At 38.6% G+C, this 22,110-nt stretch overlaps 2 protein-coding genes across 2 annotated transcripts in view; one reads left to right on the plus strand and one right to left on the minus strand.

The window, feature by feature from the left end:
* Positions 1–11,258: 11,258 nt before the first annotated feature.
* FAM237B (family with sequence similarity 237 member B) lies at positions 11,259–12,372 on the plus strand. The gene is made up of 2 exons (XM_052789497.1): positions 11,259–11,640; positions 12,347–12,372. The coding sequence occupies exons 1-2, from the start codon at positions 11,259–11,261 to the stop codon at positions 12,370–12,372; spliced, it is 408 nt and encodes a 135-aa protein (XP_052645457.1).
* A 3,004-nt stretch (positions 12,373–15,376) lies between these two features.
* CFAP69 (cilia and flagella associated protein 69) overlaps positions 15,377–22,110 on the minus strand; it is a 30,271-nt gene continuing 23,537 nt past the window's right edge. The window contains 4 exon segments of the mRNA XM_052802694.1: positions 15,377–16,692; positions 18,761–18,865; positions 20,525–20,611; positions 21,587–21,781. Coding sequence (XP_052658654.1) covers positions 16,516–16,692; positions 18,761–18,865; positions 20,525–20,611; positions 21,587–21,781 — 564 coding nt within the window. The 3' untranslated portion in view covers positions 15,377–16,515.

Consider the following 22,110-nt stretch of genomic DNA (forward strand, 5'->3'; position numbering starts at 1 on the left):
TTAAATGGTCACAAATGAGAAATTATTTTGTAAATCATTACATTAGTGAGGTCAGAAGGGTAAAATTGGTGAAAAAATGTCCACGAGTGAGTTCTTTCACAAGTCTGTTTTGTAGATAAGTATTTTTCAGACCGCATGAGCATATTTTCAGTGGGTTTGTTTTTTTTTTTTAAGCACAAATCCTCATGAAAAAGTAAATGCTCTTCTATTCTTTCTTACAGCGTTTCCATAAGGTCATACATTCTCAGTTGCAGTTGTTAGCTACCTGAGGAGAATCATTACAGTAATTTAATACTAAAAATAGTTCAAAAACAGATTTTTATCTGTTACATACTAACACCCCACCCCCCGAAAACAGTGGTGTGCCATATACATGCTAAATAGCCCAACAGAACGTTTAAGCAGTACCCAGGATGTATCACAACATGGCAGTGCTGTCCAATGCTATTGTAAGAATGTAAATTTGGTTTCGTTAGTTGTTTGTTAGTTTTGTTTCTTAGTTGCTTCATGGCCTAAGACACCAGATTTGGGAACTGGATTTACAAAATACATGCAAGATAGTAGTTACATAGTTAGATTCGTCTGCGAATTATTGTTTGGGCTTTATGTTTGCTCTAATTTTGCTTTATTTTGTACACTATAAAAGTTAGGCCAATACCTACATTTAAAAAACTTACCTGTACATAGTTCTACATAGTCATCAGTTAATTAGGGTAAAGGAATCTTCAATTTGCTAAAATTTTAGACATAAATTAGGAAAAAAATATTTTTAAAAGAAATCAGGGAAGAATGAAAAAAAAATCCAAATTCCTAATCCTGTGCTTTTCAGCTGACCCACACTTCGCTGGCTTAAAAAAGCAAACTGTTCATTTTGCAACTGCATTATTCAGAAGAAGGTACAGAAGCAGTGTGGCTGTCATTCAGAATGATTATTCCTGATGTATTTTGATGATCTTGTTGAATGAATAAAATAATAACACACTTCAATTGAATACAATTTTACAAGATACTACAGTACAAAATGTTTTTTTTTTCTTTTGTCTTGAAGCGTCATGTTCCATGGGAGTTTTTAGTAGTATTTTTAGAAGGTCTTAGTCCCCTTTATGAACCCTTTCTTTCCACCTACATGTACGGAAAAAAATACATTCAAAAGCTTTTCACTCTGTTGACTATTACTGACCCGCTTTTTCTGTTACAGAATTTTTAGAGCAGCAGATTTTTCAGTGATACAAATGGGAGAGCAGGAGAAGATGTGACTGTTGTCTAGTGATCCTAAGTTAAATCCCCCAAATTCAAAGTCTGCCTTTCCTTAGTGCCAAAGTAATTTCACCACGTGGAGAAAGGCAAGATGGATCATGCAGAACAGAAATTATTACAACAGCAAAAAATGCAAAACTCCATGTCATGCTTTCACGTCACGGGGACTACATCTGCAGTTCTGAAACACGTGATACATAAAATCTAGCAGCAATTGTTTTGAACAGATCTGTTGAGAATGTTATAAGATGACTGGAAAATAGCAAACGTGGGTCTGGCCTTGTTTGTACTTGAGGCATTTAACAGAGGGGTCCTAGATGAGAGGCTTGTTGGCTGAGACTCCCTCTATACTCGGTGGTGAGAGGTGTCTCCAGAGGACAAGACACATCATGAATGGCTCCCTGTGGATCCCCGTCTCTCTCTGTTAAGTCTTTGAAGTTAGGTGGGCTGAACCTGGGCTGTAATTGCTTATCTTTGAAAAGAATAAAAGTGACCTGGCCAACCACAGACCCCGAAGCCTGGTCTCAATCTCATGCAAAGCTTTGGAAAAACTCAAATTTGCCATGTTAATACCCTATTGATAAAACATTTGATATGGTATCACCTGGGAAGGAATGAGAATATGGGGGTTAGGAGAGAAATTGTGAAGTGAGATAGCCACAAATAAGGTTGAAAAGGAAGATGTCAGGCTTAAAGGGTTGGTTTTAGCATGGTCTTGATATTTTTTGTAGTAGCCCTGATAAAATCAGTAAGAGCATACTGATGAAATCTGATAATGATATATACTTAGGAATCATCAAAAGTACAGAGAGTATCTCAGGAGATAGAAGGGAGGTATTAATGTAATTTAAGGCCCTGGTGAAATCTCATTGGGGTACTGTGAAAACTTCTAATTAATTGTTCTATAGCTCAGCTAAGGTTGAACTGAAAGAGGGGTAGAGGAAGGTTAGGCACATCACCAGAGAGCTTGAGAACCTTTTGTACAAACAGATATTAGGATGGCTCAGCTTGTTTACATCAATAAAACAAAACCAGAGAGGAGATATGAGTGCTATCTATAAATATATCAGGAAAGTAAACATGAAAGATGAAAACCATGTAATTTGCAGGGCAATGTTGATGAACAAACAGATATGTACTATTATTAATAAATATATCAGGAAATGAGAAGAATGTTTCTAGTCATTACAGCAATCAAATTCTGAAACAGCTTTTCTGTGGAATTAGTGGGACCAAAAATATACCTGTTTTTAATATGGCACTTGGTAAATTTATGAGGTGATTGTACAACAGAGCTTTCTGTAGTGGCAGGGAACTAGGCCCTATCATTCGGGAGGACTTTTCTGTTCTGTGCTACCGTGCCAATTCATAGTACAAATAGCAGAATATTTTGTCCAGATTTATGGTTCATAGTATGGGAAGGACTTGTCAGTCCAATCTGAATAGAAGGCAAGGTTCAGAAGTTCTTACATATGCAAAAGTTAGATTGTGCTATTGTGACTTCAGTAAAGTATACGATGTTGGCATTATATAGAAAATAATAGAAGTAGATAAGGAAAAGAACTTTTGAGTGAGATGAAGAAAGCACGGGGAATTTGCAGATAGCAAAAAGGTTATCAGCAAAGTTCTTCAAGGATCAAGTCATAGGCTCTGAGCTCTCCTTGGATACCAGTGCAAGCATATATCAAATTACCCTGTGTTTTCATGCCTTTTTCTGCTTTTGTGGTGCATACTGTTTGAATTTAGTACTGTTGAATTGTTACGACTGTTGAGAGCAGCAGGGTCTGTAGCTTGTTGACTTAGCAGAGCCTTATATTCAGTGTGCTGAACTTCCTTAACACACAGCAGGAGGTCAAATCCAACAACAGGTTAATGTGTAGACTGGTCCAGAGATGCCAGCAGAGCCACTAACGTTAATTCAACTCATGTAATCAACCACAACTCAACCTCAAAAAAGAGAAAGAAAAACTAGTCTCCTCTCTATGTTGTGCATTGAAAGTGTTAAATCTATTGACACAACACTAGATTTATTTCAGCACTGAGCAAGCTCATGCCAACAAGCTCATACCAGCAGGGAATTAAGTAACATTTCATTTGAAATGTGCCATTGTGCATTCTCTGGAACCTTTTATACCAGTAAGCACATGATCATGCATACACGATGCTAAAAATTACTGAAACTGAATCATTTAAAACTGTAAAGTTTGAGGATATTTTAGATGGTTTATTTTCTAAATACTTTGCTTCAAAAATGTATCTGATCACCTGGAGACTGTTTTGCCAGGGCAGCACTGATTCTATCATCTTGTTCTTTTGGTTTGTGTTGGCTGTTTAATCAGTAGTGGGTGTGCCGTACTGGAACTTAAGGAACAGGGCTGTGAGCACGTCACGGTCAAGCCTGATCGTAGAACATCACTCTGTTATTTCTTTACCTCAGAAGCTGCTAATCAGTGATGCAGAGGCTGACTCAATTCTTTCAGTAAACCCTGTTTACGTAAGAGTGTGCAGATGTGTAGTCACAGAGATAACCTATAATTCAGTCATACAAAAGGCTGATAGCATTTTAAAGCTCTCCAAACTGATTTATATGTAACCAATGCATATTCTGAGTTTCATGCTAAATGATGCTTCAGTTCCTGCTCTTTCTGTTCTCATCGTGTACTTCAAATACTTGTATATGATTGCTTGAAAATCACAAGGGTACTGCTACATCAAATCATGGTTTTACCACTCTGTTTCTTTTCTCTCATGATACAAATCATTAGGTAGTGTGCTGTCATCAGCTCGAACAAGAAGCCGTAAAGTCTCTTTCCACAACAATTTTAAAGCTTCCAGCGGCAGTTTTTTGAAATTTGTACTTGATGTACTGTTTTTCTCAGTCTAGAGAAGAACTAACTTCGATGGAAATATTTAAAAATTAAGCTGAAATATTTTAGCAACATAGCTTTATTTTAAAATAGAGTTGAAATAATTAAAAAATGGAAGTGAATTTTTTTTCCTTGCCTTTCTGAACATGCACACAACAGTTCATTGCAATGCTGGGAAGCTGGCACAAAGGTCTTTGTAGTTGAAAGAAATAACTACACCAACATATCCAAGGTCCAGATGTTCTAAAAAGTTGATGGTTTACTATTACAGTTTTATTTTGAAAAAAAAAAAAAAAAGTTTTAACCATTGCCAAGGATACACTCTTCAGTACAATAAAGTGCCACTAGATGGAGACACCTCAACTGCAATAATAAGAATAAGCTGAAGCACAACAGTTCGAAACTCACGCTATAGAAAAACTATCGATGATGGAAGAATTTGGAGGGAACCATTTTATTTTGCCTAAGTTCGGTTATCAATTAAAAAAACTCAAAATCGCAGAAATAGTCACTTTTGTCTTTAATCTCATCTCATAAAACTTACTGTGTGAAATGGCTGTGCTGGAGTCTCTGGGTTTACACATGGCGTATGCTGCGTCTTTGGAATTCTTCCTGAACCCCTGCAGAACAGAGAACACAACACAATTTTTCTCTAAATCCCATTTATATTTAGTTACCAGCTGAAAAAAAAATCTGCTTTCCCAAGTACATGGACAGAGTCTCCGGTTTTAAGGGCTTTCACCTACAACCCAAGCTTTCATGTAGTTTTCAGGTATGTTAGATTTTATGAAGATGGTCACAGATTCACTTCCCTTGACCTTACCTGTTCTGAAATAGAAATTGTAATAACAATACTTACCTAATAAACATGATCAGTGTCTTCATGGTGCTTCCATCCTACAAACTTCATGTAACATCCTGCAGGATTATTAGTCGCCAATAATTTTGATCTCTGCCAATTTAAATTCATGGGTTCATCATTGTTCCAGGTGTCATTCTCCCATAAGTGATGATCCCTCGGTGCTTGACTGACAAAGATGCATAATACCATAAAAGAAATATGAAAATCAGCCTTCAGAACCATTTTCACTTGGGAAGGTAAATATTTAGATATTATCAAAGAATTTTCTCATAAATAGATTCTTAAGAGAACGTTGTTGATGAGGTGGTACTTTAAAAAGAGATTTTTTTATTTGAAAGGATTTTCCTAAGAAAAATCTGTTCCTCAGCATTTTGATTTCTATAGTTGTATTCTGGGAATACCTCATTTTAAGATTAAAAATGGTGGATTTATTAACTAGATTAGGAAAAGCAAGAGGAGCATGATAAAAATAAATCTGTATGATGAAGAAAATGGATTGAGGGCTGCTGTCAGTGGCTGTTGGAGTACAATGAAATCACTGTGTTTGCACCAGTATCCTAGATGTTTTAAGTGGGAATGAAAGGAGAAGAAGGAATTGACGCAGTGGCTGAACAGGTGTGCAACTACCCGCTTCTTTACATGCCTTTAAATGCCTTTGAATTTTTGGCTGTTACACTGTGAGATTGATCATGCTAATAAATTTGATAGTGCATAAAGCAAACAAAAAGACGAAAAGGGAAAAGCTTTTCTTAACTTGAAAACTTACAGAAAGCTATTTTGATTAATGATATGAAGGAGCTTTCTTAAAGGTAGGTTCGTTGTGCAGCCTTCCTAATGCTTTGATCTCCTTGGTTATGAATGCTGCTTTAGAATTTCAAGGAGTAATTTCACCTAATACAGCCTTAGCTTCTTTCAATGATACAAAGAGTTCAGAGGTAAGGTAACTATATTCCAGTCTTTGAGATGTTTTCTTCTACATAGCTGTGTAGGTTCAAACAGGGCTTATTTTTTTGAAACAGAAGTTTGAAACAGTGTTTACATTGCTTAGCTGGAAAGGCTTTCAGAAGATAGCTAGTTATTCTGAATGTTGTCATTTCAGAGCAGGTTTGTATTTACCTTTAAGTACTGTATATATTGTTTTCATGACAGAGATTGTCACATTTCCACTTGAAAGAACAGGCTGTTCCTGTCATGTTGTGTTCCACCAAAGCATGTTGTGAAACCCTAATAGACCCAATTTTACTACGTATTTGTCCGATGTTCTCATCAGCCATGCCTTTCTTTAGAGAGAGGAGGTTCTCTGGGTCTGGAACTGTTAAGAGTTTTACATGCTTAAGTGCTTCAGACATCACAATTCTGGGTACATTATTTTTCATATGGGGTAATGTACTGCACAGACAAAGTTTAAATTACAGTCCTGAGCTGTTGGGTGACACTCAAATTCAAGAAAGGAGCAGCTGCAATTTAGTTACATCAGCCCTCTCCTGGTATAGAGCGGACTGCGTTCCTTCAGGCAACATCTCACGCAGGAGAGTTTCCGATGTCGAACTGTACACACAACCTTGAAGAGAGCTGTTGGTTTTGTGCATAGGTTCAGAGGGGTTTGATACATGGACCCAGCATTACAGAGTGAAGTGATTTTCTGCTGTGTGCCAGATGCAGCATTTTCATCGTACTTTGAACAGTGGCCTTTTGAAATGTCATGCTTTTAAAGAGAAGTGTGAGGGAGCCCAAGTCTTGCCAGTGCCTCAGATACCTGACATTTTCTGTGAACCTTTGAACAGCCTTTAGGAAGACGTAATTTCTGTGAGGCAGGCACCAGACCGATGACATTCGGAGCACTTGTTTTTAAGGTGCCTGAACGCTACTTGCAGACAAAGTATTTGTCCCCACATTGTGCTAGAATGATTGTATAGGAAAAAGAAACTTGTCTTCTACTTGAGCTTTCCATGCAAGTGTTTTCCTTTGACTTTCAAATTTGGTTCTATAGAGTAACCCTGTTTACCACTCCTCATGCCATAGGTCTTCAAAACATGCATAGATCCTTACACCACGCAGGGCAGACTCTGGTCTCTTAAGTTAATAGATGAGGAAATCACACTGGTAAAAGCCCCAGGTCTGCAAGTTATTCTTTGTAAGTGGGTGTCTAAACTCGAAGACAAAGTGAAGTAACTCAGGAGACCCACTCCAGAGCATGTAGCATCGGGCCACAGGAACTCCCAGCCGCCTTCTCTTAGCAAGAGCCCTTTCCAGCCCTAAGTCGGTGAGGAGGGAGTAAAATTACTTCCTTCCATTACATGCAATAGGAAAAGGGCTAGGACATCCCTTATGCAGTAGTTCTCAGGTTATGAACTGTTCTTCTGTACAGTGATGAGCTGCACTGAGACACCAGTAAAGTGGGGGACTTCAGTGCTTCAAGATCCAGTCCTTTAGTGCAGAAGTGGGCACAGGAATCCTGGAACATTTCTAAGGCATGATTGATAGCATTGCCATTTTTCATAACTGATTTTGTTGCATATCCCCAGCTGCAGGAATCTGTGACATGAAGAGAGGCAGCTACATTCAGAGTTATAATCTGACATCGAACTGCAGCAGGTTAGAAAGAAACACAGAATTTCAGCTTATTTGCAAAAATGCTTCAAGTTTAATGATGTTGGCTGCCGATGGTTTTACTTTGACAAACTTTCTAGTGCCTTTGAAGGTAAAAGACTGATGATCTTCCTTGAAAGCAACAGTCTCCTTGGAGAGTTTAGAAAGCACGTATGCAATGTATGAAGAGTTCCATAAAAAATCATCTGCATTTCAGAATATGATGCAATCCATTTTCCTTGGTGATCTAAGAGGTGATTTGAATATACATGTTGAGAAATTTGTCAGAAAAATCTGTGTAAAGAAATTTAAGCTTTAATTATGTAAAACAAGATAGCTGTAATAATCCTAATCCTCATCCTTGTAGAATTCAATTTTGGGCAACCTGTCCTGAATCGGGCACAATAGATACCTAGAACAGGCTCCAGAAATCCAGCTTGCTGAGCGTGGAGTTGACTGAGCTATCCAAGGAGGAGTGCCAGGACTGAGGGAGAAACAGAACTGCAAATTTATGGACAGGAATTTGTCCATTATAGGAAGTCAAGGCCTTTTACACATTTTAATGCTCTTGGTTCCCTGACACTCTTTAGTTAAAATGGTATTTTTAACCTTATTTTACTAGCAGGATATAGAAGTTATTTTATATAGTGTACTGGGTCTGGCTGGGTTGACTTACAACATGTAGACCCATGGAAAATCCACAGCAGCTGGAACAAGAATCTGCCTCTTTTTATTTTTGGCCTTACGCTTCTGATGAGACATCATAACTGGTGTACCATAAGAACATGTATGGAAGAAATAATTAGAAATCTAAGCAATCTTCTTCATAAGCTGCTGTGCCTCAAAGGAAATGGAGCTTTTCTAAACGTGTGCATGAGCCTAGCTCCTTAGCAGAGAAAATAACTGGCCAGAAACAAAACAACAGACGAGTGTTTAACCACTGGCACAGCTGGCCTGCTGCTGGCTGGACGATGTGGGACGTGAACACCAGTGCGCAGCAGCCGGCGCCGGCGCCAGCTCCTGCAGGGGATATTGTCAAGTACAGATAAAACGGCATCGAAATCCTCTCTGGCAACCAAGTTATGGGAGATTTAAAAAAATAGCATCAAATCGATCCCAAGTCAGGGAGTTTCTACAAAAAGGGAACTGGAGTAGTGGATGCACACTGTGCCTAGAAATTCTGGGCTGTACACTTGTTTTCCATTATTTTGAAACGCTGTCTTTGATGGATGCACGTTCTGGTAGACAGACAGGATTGCGGATGGAAACCTGGCTTTATAAAATGAGGAGAGCATTCATGTTACCAATTTGGAGAAAGATTTGCTATCCATTGTATTTTCCTCCCTCTGACAGCCCTCCGCCTCTCCCCTTCCCCCACCAAACACCCCCCCTACCCCCCCCGAACACAGTCCCTCCAGGTGAGACCCCAGCCTGGACTGGGCTGACAGGGTTCCTGCTGCAGCAAGAGGTGGGGCTGCCACAGCCACCGCTCCCTCCCGCCTTTCCTCCTCACCCGAGTTCGTGCTGCTGCTGCTGCTGCTGCTGCGGCTGCTGCTTTGCCGGTGGCAGAGTCGTCCCTGTGCAGTGGGATCCCGGCATCCTTGGAGCATCCAGCAGCTGCCGGGCACTTGCAGCCCTCTCAGGAATTTCTTGCTTTTTTTTCAAGTAGCTGACTACTGTTGTTTCAAGGCTACTGTTCTCCATCTCATCACAGAAACTCTGTAAGTATGACTTCTACTGCGGCTCTTTATTTATTGCCTTTCTGAAACTCATCTGTTTTGTACTGAATAGTAGGAGTTACTAGTTCAAAGTCGCTGTGAGGCTTGGTGTGGTCTCTGCTCCTGTTTGAGGTGTTCAAATGGACCCTTAGCATTTTAGTTTTTAGCTGGATTAAAATATGAAATCAAAACAACTCAAAATGTTGGTGGCTTCCTGGCTGCCGTTTTCCTACTTTGTAGCTAAATTGCTAGTGTGTCTTTCCTCGAAATACTGGTGCCTAGAGAAGTGGAAGTGAGACGAGAAGCATTTCTATCCCTGCTTGTTTTGAAAACTGGAGCCAGTTTTCTAACAACCCAAGGAAGAGAAACTTTAATGCATATTCCTAAGCTCTTGGGATGCTGAGGCAGGTAATCCTGCTGCCTGCTGAAATGTAGCTAGCAAGTGAAGTTTTAGAAAGGAGTTAGGTTGGGGGTATCTGTCTGTCTCATTCCCTTGAGTCCTGAAGGTGAGGTAAAGGAATACATGAGTTTAGGGACCTCAGATGGCTGCAGCAGTGTTAATGGCACATTCAAACTAAAAATCATCCCAGAACCATGAGAGCACAGGTCCTGTTTCCTGACCCAGCTCGGTATGACTGTGAACTCCACGGTGTCACCTCAACTCGTATATCTTCTTATAGACAGTTCACGAACATATTGTATTATCTGTGGGTTATCCTCTCTTTAATTGCATCCCTAGGAGTTGCAGAGAGGACGTCAGTGTGTTAACACTTTGACGATATCATAGACTAACTTTTCATATTGCCAGTGCCCGAAGATATTCTGAATGGGAGAGCAGACTTGCAATTCTGGCCAAGTTCCCAATTAAATTTGCACAGTTGCCCAAAAAGTTGCCTTGTATCTGCACAAAACCTCACATCATTTTGGAATTGTATTTTACATTCTGAATTGGAAACTGTGGGAATGAGCATGGCACCAACTCTTTGACACAAAATTGTTTTAGGACACCAAAATAAGGGGCACTATCTGAGTCTTGCCTGTCATCTTTTTCTTCAGACTTCTTCCTGTGCTCACTTGTTTGGGTTTTTTTTGGTTTGTTTTCCTCTTTATGTTTACTCTTCTCTTCCACTGTACTTTATCTTGATAGGAAGGACTGATAAAAAAATTATCAGGTGTTTTAGTGATGTTCTGTCTAAACCTGCTTTGAGCATATGGAATATGTATCATAGGAAAACTGCAGTTTTCCCAGAGGGAATCTGTGTATAGTAATGACTACATATTCTGCAGCATTCGAAGTTCTCATTATGCCTCCTGTGTTATTACTCTTTCCAACTCCAGTTCTCCAGATAGTTTCTGTGTTTTGCATATATGCTAGAAATAATTGTGCCAAAAGTTTGCTTAATTTTCTAACGTAAGCCAGAAAGGAATTTGCCTTTTTCCAGTCTGGCAACAGCTACTGAATGAGTTCATAACCTGCCTATGCTTACCCAATACAGCGTAATGGTCTGGTTTACTATTCCTTCACTACCACCTTTCTGAATTGGACTGTTCCATGAAAGACTGGCTACTTATAACTGTTACTTGTTTGCAATCATTTAAAATAGCATACCACTAGGATTCTTTAAGCATCTGCTAGTAATCTGATTTTACTGATGATCTAAGCACAGGAGTTTAAGGGAAGAAGTCTTGAGCTCAAGGAGCAGTTCTGACATAGGCTACAATCACGTCAAACTTCCTGCTTCAGGTTTTCATGTTCTAAACAGTGTTAACAATTTCTAGGTGCAAACCTAGCTCCAGTGCTAGAGATCATTGACTGGTATTTTTTCCATGGCTTGAAAAGAAATATTTTTCTGTATATATGCCTAAATCATCTCTTGGGGTATCCTTGAAAGTTATGTGAGAATGAACTACATAATAGCAGAATCACTGATTTGATACACTTTCTTTCAGGTATCTTCTTGGAGTATGGAATTTGTATGGAAACGAAGGTGGTATCTTCAGCTGGGCTGTATATTGATACTGAATTTGGTTTATGCCAATCTAGACTATCAAAAAGAAACTCCTGCAAGCCTGGGCCAGATTGACCATCAGTGCTGGGAGGTGTCGTCCCATGGCCTGGTGGAAATGAAGAAACTCAAGGTAGCAGATACGGTCATTGATCTCTGGGACTTCATGATGTTCCTAAAGGAATCCCCTAAGCCCAAGCACAATGAACTCTTCAATGATTTAGCCCAGAACTTCTGGGATATGTATGTAGACTGTGTGCTCTCAAGATCCCATGGAATGGGTAGAAGACAACTAATGTCTCCCAAATATTCTTCCACATACTCACATAGAACTTTAGAAGGTAACTACAGGATATGGTGTTAGTCTGTTATGTACTAATATTAAACTGAACCACTGTTTCATCCTTGTCCTTGATTGTTTAGACAACTCAATATAGTAATTTCCAGTTTTCTGTCTCTACTTGTCAAAAGTATTTGCATCTTCCAATGGTAGCTACTTTCACAATATGTGAGTCAAAAGTAGTTAGGGTACTACATTTCTGTATTTAACAAAGTGTAAAAAATGTTGGGTATGCATGTGGGAGCGTGTGGAAATGGATGCTGCATTCTCTGTTTATCACTGTGTGCATATACATGACATTGCAATACTAAAGGTTTCCTGGTATTTGGACTTCAGTCTCAACTTTAGGGAATCATCCCTCCATGAAAAGGGAAGATCAAATCCCTGACTGCTTGAACCCTGTTCTTCCCATTAAAAGTATTGACACATAATGTGATCTCATGGTCACCATGAATCATCAAACAGTGACAAATTCTGGTCATCATGGTCTGGGATGAGTCTGAACTGAGATCATATAGGTGATTGGCTTTACATCTTACTAACCAATCTAAGATCTGTTGGCTTCCTTCCTCCTTGGCAGTAGACTTTTTTCTGATGTACCCAGTCAGATGTTTTAGGTTTCCAGACTGAACATGGAGATCATTTCACCCTAGCATTCCTAACCATATTGCTTGGAAAATAACTACCTTTCTTTCATAATCTTGCAGGGTCTGCTTTCACCAACCCATTTTAGGCCAAAAGGGGAGAAAATGAAGATACCTCAGCAAGGCAACATCAAAATGAAGGAGCACAAAAGCACAGCATATACTGTAGATGCTTAGACAAATCCATTGGCATGGTTCGACCTTTTTTTTTCTTTTCTTTGTATAAAGTACTTAATCACTGATAAGTATGTGAGCTCCCACATTGTCCCTTTTGCTTTCCTGTCTTGCAATCTACCAAGGTTGCCTTTTCCCCACTGCACATGTGAATGATTTTGTGTTTTGAGTCAACACCTTTGTTCTCTCAGGTAAGCTTTTAAGTCTGAACTAGTGTTGTATTTTTGTAGAGGCTCATCTTTTCCAATAATTCACTTTTTTAAAAGTTGATTTTGATATTTTTATACATTAAGCAATGGAGAAAATGTCAACAAACACATTTTATACAGTGTCTTGCACATACAATCAACTTTACTTTTAAAAAATTGCAAAAAAGTGTGACATCAAGCTAAAGGGAAGGATTATGCTCATTGTAATGTCCTGTGCAGTCTAAACTGTATTTTGTCACTGCTTAGTCTAGGCTACAGATTAATTAAAGTATTTTTCTATGCAGCAAGGTCTGAATAGTAGTCGTCTTCTTGTCTATTAAAATGTTATTTGCAAAACCACTACTACATCACGTTAAGAACAGTACTTTACACAAGATTGCTCTTTATTTACACATTCATACAGGTAAATAAGGTGATACAGTCCATCCCTGTCATAACAGGCAACATCACAGTTGAGAAGAGATCCATGCATCAAGTGGTTTGAAAGAGAGACTGGCTTGACTTACTGCTCCCATGATAAGAAACCATCCAGCATGGATGAGCTAGTTCAGGGAGATTAACCATCTAGTTAATCCATTTCTCCTGGGCAAAGAAAGCCTGAGAACAAATGGGAACACTCAGAGATGCTGACTGTTCTCTGCTTTGCTCCTTGGGCAATGCAGCTTGTTCAGTCCCTGTTCTGTTCTAGCCTTTTATGAGATCCCAGCTGGGTTTAATTATTGTAGGAAACAGTACTTAGCCAGTAACAGCATATAAACCTTCCTAAGTAACAAGAAATCTATCCCACATAATGCCTAGCTCATGTAGTTCATAAAATACCCAACAATTCTCATAGATTTGTGAATGTTCATTTAGGTAAACACAATATTGAACTGCATCTTGTAAAATATGTCTCCTACAGTAGTCTGTAGGAGTGAGAAATTTCTCTTACCCATAAATATCACTGTAAGTTCCTTATACACAAAATATTTTAAATACACCTTTTCTTTTGGGCAGAGGGAGTCATGACACACCCAAACAGCAGTTTCAGGAATTGATACATGATGATGAGCAGCTATTTGAGAGCTGTCATCTAATCTGTTCCAGCAATATCCAGTTTATAAAGCTGTGTACTGTACTGCATTTGCAACAAATAGTGTTTTAACTGTCATGAACCAGATAAATAAATTCCCCCTGTTCACACCTACAAATAATTTTATTCATCACCTACAGAAGTGTAAAACTATAATAACATTTTAAAGGTAATGTTTCCTGTATTAGTGATCTTTTAATTGAATGCCAGAGCAAGGTATCCTATGCAGTTTTAAAAGGTCCATCCTTCCTCAGACAGCAAGTCTTTGTTTTGATTAATTTTCTATAGGAGACAAAGGTGCTTAGCATCTACATAACTGGCTCCAGAATGCTTGAACAATCTATTGCTATGGTCACCCTGCAGTGTCTGCCAAAGTGGCAGGTGATTGCTAACAACAGGAACACAGCACCCTAAGCAGCAGCATCAAAACAAATTCCAGGTGGACATACCTGTTTTGTCCATGACAGAGCCCTGGAAAGCCAGCTGGCTATTCCTGGGGTGTCTACAAGAAGGATTAACAGTGAATGGGATGATCTTTTCCTCCAGCAGTACTCAGCACTCCCTCTCTTTCCATCCCTGGGTTACAGCAGGAACAGCAAGCCCAGTTTTCCTGGGTTCCCCCCCGACAGCCAGACCATAGTCCATGGCTGGCTGGCAAAATCAAATGCTGTCTATGCTGCTGTGAAGTCTTGTGTTAGTATTCATTTATGAAGTATAAATGTAAGCATTTCGGGAAATTCTGTCCCCTTCCTTCTTTATTACAATTAACAAGAGCACTACTTGCCTGCAACGTCAGGGTGTCTGTAGCAGAAGCATGACGCAGCTGGGGGAGGAATGCTGTGGGGCTCACTTTGTGCCTGCTTTAAAGTTTTTACATGAGCATAAATATAAACTGATTTCCAGTTAAAAGATCTTTTATATCCATACCTTGGCTACACTGTACTGCAGTAGCTTTTGCTCAGAAATTGGAAGGACTTACATGAGTCCTGTATGTCTTTTTGGACAAAATGCCCCAGTGCCTTGCTGCCAGTAGTAATGAGTCACCCACACATTCACATGTATGCAAGCATATAAAAAAACTCTAATTGTCACAGTCTTTGTTCTCCTAGTCAAATATTTATTGTTTGGTTTTAATTGTGAAAAGACAATGGAGTAAACTTTTTGTGGCCCCAGTGTGTAGATATATTTTGACATTCTGTAAAACAGTAATAAAGCAGCATAGCTGCTGAAGAGCTGTCGGAGAAATATAAACAACTCAGCAAGACTTTACTTGACACAGAGGACTTTAGTTAGATAATCTCTATATACCTTAGCTTACGTTTCTTGCAGGCAGGCAAGAAATACACATACAGGCTTGTTTAATAAAACATACTTAAACTTTATGCAGATAATTTTTGGGAAAAAATGTCATAATGAAACCAGCACAGCTCGATTTAATTTCTCTAGCTTTAAGTACTAGATGACTGTCTTACCCTACAATGTAATGTTTAACAGACCTGCCCATAAGAAAATGCTTCTGATCTTTGGAAACTACACCTGTGGAGATCTCTCTAAAGTTTAAGTACCATTTCATACGGCTGTTTTGTTTTATTTCATTAATTTCTTAGGGTTCTTTTTTTATAGAATTTAAGTCGACAATTTTGAAACAAAAATCTCTGCCTTTATTTGTAATGCCAGCACTGCTATGTTTTGTTACAGGGACAAACAGATTTTTAAGAAATGCTTGTACACCACCCCCACCCCATCCCTCTTTCAGGAAGTAAAAAAGGGATTTGGAAACTAAGTTCTACCTGTTGAGCTCAAATTTATTTCCATTTTGCAGCTTGGCATTTAACAAAGTGAAAGCTTGTTCTTTTCCCAAAATGTTGCTTACAGGCAAAAATGACAGACTGTGTGCCAGAGCTTGTATGTCACAGAACCCCTTGCAATGTCACAGAAATTTATGCCATAGCACTGGATAGCAACTGGTTTTAAAATGAAGTAACAGCTTCAGGGAATCTTGCTCTATTGAAATACAGCAAATTCTGGCTTTGCCCAAGTTAGGAAAGGAGGCAATAGCTTAGAAACTGAGTCATCTACAAGAAGGTCTGCTGCTCACAAGTTTGTGTTGGTATTCTAGAGGTGCTAGGGTGGAAGAGGGTGAGTTCTTGTTGGAGACAATATGGGCAATAATCCCAAAAATAATCAGAATAGTAAGATCAGTTAAAGAACTACGAGAAACCCATGAGGAGCAGGACATTTCAGGATGTCTCTCCAACAGGCTTGGAGAAACTGTTGGCACAGACAAGCTTCTTAGTGAGTCGTTAGATGAAAACTGAGAGAATAGAAGTCAGAAGTCCTGATGCTAAAGGTGGCAATTCAAGAAACAAAATGGACTTGGACAAAACCCATGTGGCTATGGTATCCACAAAATGAAGAACTGAATGTGTTTCTGTGAAGGTTCATCACCCTGCTCAACAAAAGAGGTACTTCTTAAACTGCAATGTATGGAATGTGTCAACAACAAGAGATGGAAATCTAAATAGTGGGCCTACTGATAGTGGATCAGGGTAACCTGACACTAGCACACAAAATTATTAGACTTAACATACCTTTGTACCATACTGTATGGGGTACTTTATTAATAAATCATCCCCACGTTTATATTAGTTAAGACAAAATATAGTTTTACTCTCAAGATGTTCTGTGCAATTCATCAAAGCATTACAAATAGATTTTATCTTGTATCTAAAATATACATACAGTTAACGATAATATTAAAAGCACTGTTCAGAACACTATTCTATAGGTACTGAATCTTTCTTGACTGAGTCCAACATTTTAACTCTTTTGATCTTTTTTAAGGCTCCTTCAGAAACAGAGGGCTTTCTAAGAGCAAGGTCTGTAACAGCCAGTGGTCCTCCAATTAATTGAGGAGGTGTACTTTCAACAGTTACTAAGCGACCAGATCCAATCTGAAAAACAAAATAAACACATTGCTTGACATTCATGTTAGCATTTAAAATGAGATGAGAGTTAAATCATGAACTGTCTTTCAAAAATATTATTCAGCTGGTGGAGATGCATGCTGAGGTTTCCGAGGTCCACTCAAACTATCCTTTATACTAAATTCACAAATTGTTCCCATCAATACAAAGGAAAGGACAGAGCGTTTTTTCAGCATGTACCTTTATATACTCTGCTTTTCTGCCTTCATGTCTGATCTTATGAAGAGAGGGAAAGAAAATCAAGCCTTTATTACAATAGAAGTTTGTTGTGCAATGTTATTGGATTCACGTGTAATATCAGCCACAGTTTTTGTCCTCAGAATTTCACTATACATTAATACTTCAAAGAAAAAAAAGGGAACAGACCCTGTTTCTCTCAAAATGCAATTGCCTGTAACTACTGCTCCAGCAAAACTCCAAGACTAAAAGAGACATACACTTTCCAGTCTTATTACTACTCTTTATACTGAATAGGTTCAGGTCTTTGAATAAAAATCCCTGAGTGACACCTCTATCTTGTAACCATGACCTGCTAAAATAAACCATGCAACTCTTTGAGTGCATTTGGCTCACATGTTTGATTACTTGACCTTGACTGGTTTGCAACAACCATCTTAGCTTAATTTTTATCTCTCCCTACTAAGGCCGTTTGGCAGAGAGGAGGGAACAAGATTGTTCCATGAAAAAAATTGCCAGCCATATCTGTCATTTGTAATTCTTCTAAGCAATGTACCCAAGGAATTTTATCTGACGTTGCTCATGTGTTCGTTTTCTTAATACACTTATTCTGCAAAATGGGCTAACCTTTTCCTTGTTTTTGTCTACAGCTGTTGAAATACTGATTATAGAACCATGAAGACATTTTCTTGTTAAATCCTTTCCCTCCAAATAAACGAATAATCTTGGCTTGAAGTCCAAGTCTTTAAAATAAAATCTAACAATGTATTTCTCTCTACTAACAATTTCCATCTAAATTTTTCAGATACTTTCTGCAAAATATTGCTGATTAAGTCTCACTGATATATGGACATAACTAAATAATTTTTCCAGCCCACTTCAACTTGCATTCACAGATGTGTCCCTCTGTATCTTTCAGAAGTTTAGGGCAAAGATAATTTGACAAAAATCCTAGTCCAGCACTCTGAGACCATTCCCTTGCTTCCTATTAAGCTCCTCCTTTCTTCGTCACATCAAACATGAACTGCCTCTTTTCTTTTTCAGGATGCAGCCACCTTAGTTGTCATTACTCATTCATGCCAGAGAGCCCGTGATAATAGAATCTCTTGCCTTTGTGCAAGTTTGAAAACAGCACCTCATGTTTTTTCTTCCTTGTTTCTCCTTACGTGTAACTTAGAAGCAACCAAGAAGCTATCCCTCCCCCTAAAATCCTACTTAGCTGTGATGCTCACAGAGAAATCATCCAGCTAGCTGAAAACCAGTTACTGACTGGAATGGAGATTCTCCCATGTCTTACCCCAGTTTGTCAAAACCCAACATCTAAATATGCTGTTACGCCCGAATAAGATCTTAACAATGGCTTTTATTTTCTCACACTTCAGTTAACTGATAGAAATGAGAAAAAAAAAAATCTTTTCTGCAGATGCAACGAGTGGCTTATCTGCAGTCAGGAACACGTTTACTGACAAAGGACACCTTTGCTGATGTATTAGAGATCGCACAGATTTACCTAACAATAAATGAAGGAGGTCTTGACCTCAGCAGGGTTTTCAAGGAAGGCTGTCCCACAAGAGGTGCATGTCAAGTAGTATAGGGGACATCTTGCCCACACTTTTTATGAGTAATTTGTAGATCTGAATCTCATTCTGAGCAACTAACTACCTGTTGTCTGAGGATGTCAGAAGGGGGAGAGGTGCTTTGCAGGAGATACAGATTCTTTCTTACATACTTGGAGCTTGTCAACATAAACGTTATTTAAAGAAAGAATAAGCAGCAGCACATATACAGCCAGAATAAACCCCAAACCACTTACTTACACATTGATGAAAATAAAACAGTGTCATTGGGGATTACTTACTGTTGTACTGAGGCCTTTAATATCAGTAGAATGGACTGTTCCGTTTTGAGTCTTCAATTTAGATCTGGAAGCCTCTATTGATTTTTCCTGAATCCTTTTTGCCTTCTGAGGATAGTTAGAAAAAAGGCAAAATTGTTTTAATCCAAATTAATTGTGTGAGTTGCACTTGTTAGAAAATATACAAACAAAACGACAAAATAAATGAGGTGATAATTCTATTGGCCTTTAATTGTAAGTACCCTCCCTCTGGTTTGTGACTCTCTCTTGTACTGGAGACCTGAAAATGGAATAAATGGACATGGCTTTGCAAGGGTGAGAATGGAATAATCACTTGCTATGACCTGCAGGCTATATTCTTTCTAATGTAGCCATATATGCCATTAGCCTTCATCACCACAAGAGCACACTGTTGCCTCATCTTCAGCTTGTTACCCTATACATAGTACACAACTACACAGCCAGTCAGTCCCCTGGCTGTACTGATGCATGCAACCTCAATATGTCCCAGATGCATGACTTCACATTTTGTTTTCCTGAACTTCATGAGCTTTTGGTCAGCCCATGCCTCCAGCTTGTCAAGGTCCTTCTGAATAGCAACCCTACCTCCCAGCGTATGGATTGCTTCCTCCAGCTCAGTGTCATGCATGAATGTGATGAGGATGCATACTGACCCAATATCCAAGTCATTAATGAAAATGTTAAATAGTATCAACCCTATGATTAACTCTGAGGAATATCACTCAAAACTGACTGCTAGTTAAAACTTTAATCACTGACCACTGTCCTTTGAGCCCATCAGTCCAGCCAGTTTTTCATCCAACTTGTAGTTCACCTGTATGTAGTCCAGTCCACATCTCCCCATTTTGGCTACAAGGAGGCTACACAAGTCTGTGCTGAAAACCTTGCTAAAGCCAAGGGAAATAACATCCATCTTCCTCATTCTCCAGAGCAAATAATTTTATCACAAAAGGCAGCCATGCTGGCAAGGCATGATTTGTCCTTGGTAAATTCATGACAGCCATCACCAATCACCTTCTTGTCCCTCATGTGCCTAAAACAGCTTCCCAGGGACTCAGCTAAAACTAATCAGCCTGTAGTTCTCCAAATCCTTTTTCTGGCCCTTTTTCATTTCTAATTCTAGCATAGATCTTTACCACAGGCCAGGGAGGTGACTGCACATGAAAAATATTTTTCTCTTTTGCACCTACTTTGGGAAATGAAGAAAAATTAAATTTAGGTGCCAAAGCATTTTATTTAAGTCTGATTTAACTCATTCTCCAACTTAGTCTGATTGCCTAACCAGACTATTTTTTATGTTCTTTTGGAAAAGCGCAAATATTGCTAAAAGAATCTCCTTTCATCATAAAATATTTCCCATCTCAAGAGATGTTTGCTGTACTAAAAATAGCGAATGAAGTATTAGAAAAAATAAAGTAAGAATGACCAGACTTTTAGTTTCAACAGTTTGAGAACAAATATACATATGTATATATATATACACACACACATACACCCCCCAATTGCAAGTGTGTAAACAATGTTGATCCCCAATTTGTGATAGTAATCAGAAGAGCAGAAGAATCAAAGACTTCGTGTAGCTTTGCCAATACATCTTATGGTTCATTCTTCTATGTGTGAATATAAAATTTACTATAACTTCTACTTGAATATCCTCATAATTCATTAAGAAATGTGTTTGGAACTTCACAATTATTATAACTACACTGTGAATGTAAATTTTGCTCCATCACTCAGATTTCTTACCTTCAATGCTTCATACTTTGATGTCCGAGTCAAGAAATTTTTCCAGGATTTATTCACCATTTCTCTCTGCTTATGGATAGCTTGTATCTGTAATATAAATGAGATTTACAAGATGCAACACAATCCTCACAAGCTTTTCTGAATTCTTTGCTTGTACTGTTTGGATGGCATGTTCAGCTATGCCCCTTTGGCTACCTTAGCTCAGCCCTCTCACCTGAGATTGGATAATAATGTTGTAGTAATGTACTTGTCCTTTAAAAACTTCACTTGTGCACCACCTTTTAAAAAAAAAGGCTTACCTTCTCTGTGCAAACTAATTTTCCCCTCCTCCAACACAGATGTTGGAAGAGCCCCAGCTCTTTCAGGAATACTTTCTGTATATTCTCACTCTCAAATGCTGAATAACAGAGATGGAATCAGTTCTGGTAACAAAAGTGCAAGCATCATAACCTATGACAATCCCTCAAAAACATCAGCATGAGATTTTAGACAACTAGACCAACTGATCTTACTTCTCAGAAAGCAGGAGAGGATGAGACAGTAGATGAGCAAAAATCCCAAATGCCTGCCTTATAACCAAAGCTGGAAAATGTCTATACCTGCTCACTCTCAGCATGCTGGAAATCACACAGCCCTACTTTCTGAAGTAATGAAGCTCTGTGAATATTTAGCCAAGGGAGCTTATAACAGAGGCTTATGTTTCATTTTAAGAAGCAGATGTAGTTGTAATTGGTACGTTAAATTGTTATCTGCTACAGATGAACACAGGTGCAACTCTACAGTAACATAATGACCATTACTCATCACACCATTGCTGATGCATCAGTGATGATACTGCTTCATTTTTTCATGTTACTCTCTAAATACTAGCAAAATTATACAAATTGGGAGAACTGAGGTTAACCTAATTTAATTTAAAATTAAAATTTTACTGCTGAGACAGATTAAAATACCTTCAGGAAGCGTACACATATAGGACTCAACACTATATAAGAAAAGCTTCATATAAATTGACAAAAATGCTTACATGGGCTTTACTTGTTTAAATACTCCTTGTCTTACTTTTGTATATGTTTTTTCCTCTTCTCGGATTTCTTGGTGGTGTTGACTTTCAAGCACTTCAGTCTGCAGAGCAGCAACCATTCTTCCAGTGTCTTCTGATACCTCTGAAATAACTTTCAAGGCTTCCTCATCCGACGTAACAGGCCTGAATTCTTCTTTTAGTTCTGCACACAGTTCACTCCAAACTTCTCCAACCTGTATGTGAAACACACACCACACTATTTATCTCTTTTCTCAGTACCAACTATTCAAAATATAATAGAGCAACCATCCCTCTTCTTATTGTTGTTTCACTTCCCAGAATTTTTATGCGAGGTTAGACTTCAGTAATGCTATAACAAATTCATTCATGATAATCCTCCCTAAGCCCTCCCAAGCCCAAGCTTGACTCCACAGAGGAGTAACAGGAATGCTGATAACTACAGAAACTCAGAAGAAATACATATAGCTATACGATACCAGATTACAAGAGTGAAGTGTTATGTCCTACTGGCTGCTTCTTAAAATCTCAAATTGCACACATT

This window comes from Harpia harpyja, chromosome 1 (genome assembly GCF_026419915.1).
Source record: "Harpia harpyja isolate bHarHar1 chromosome 1, bHarHar1 primary haplotype, whole genome shotgun sequence".
NCBI classification, from domain to species: domain Eukaryota; kingdom Metazoa; phylum Chordata; class Aves; order Accipitriformes; family Accipitridae; genus Harpia; species Harpia harpyja.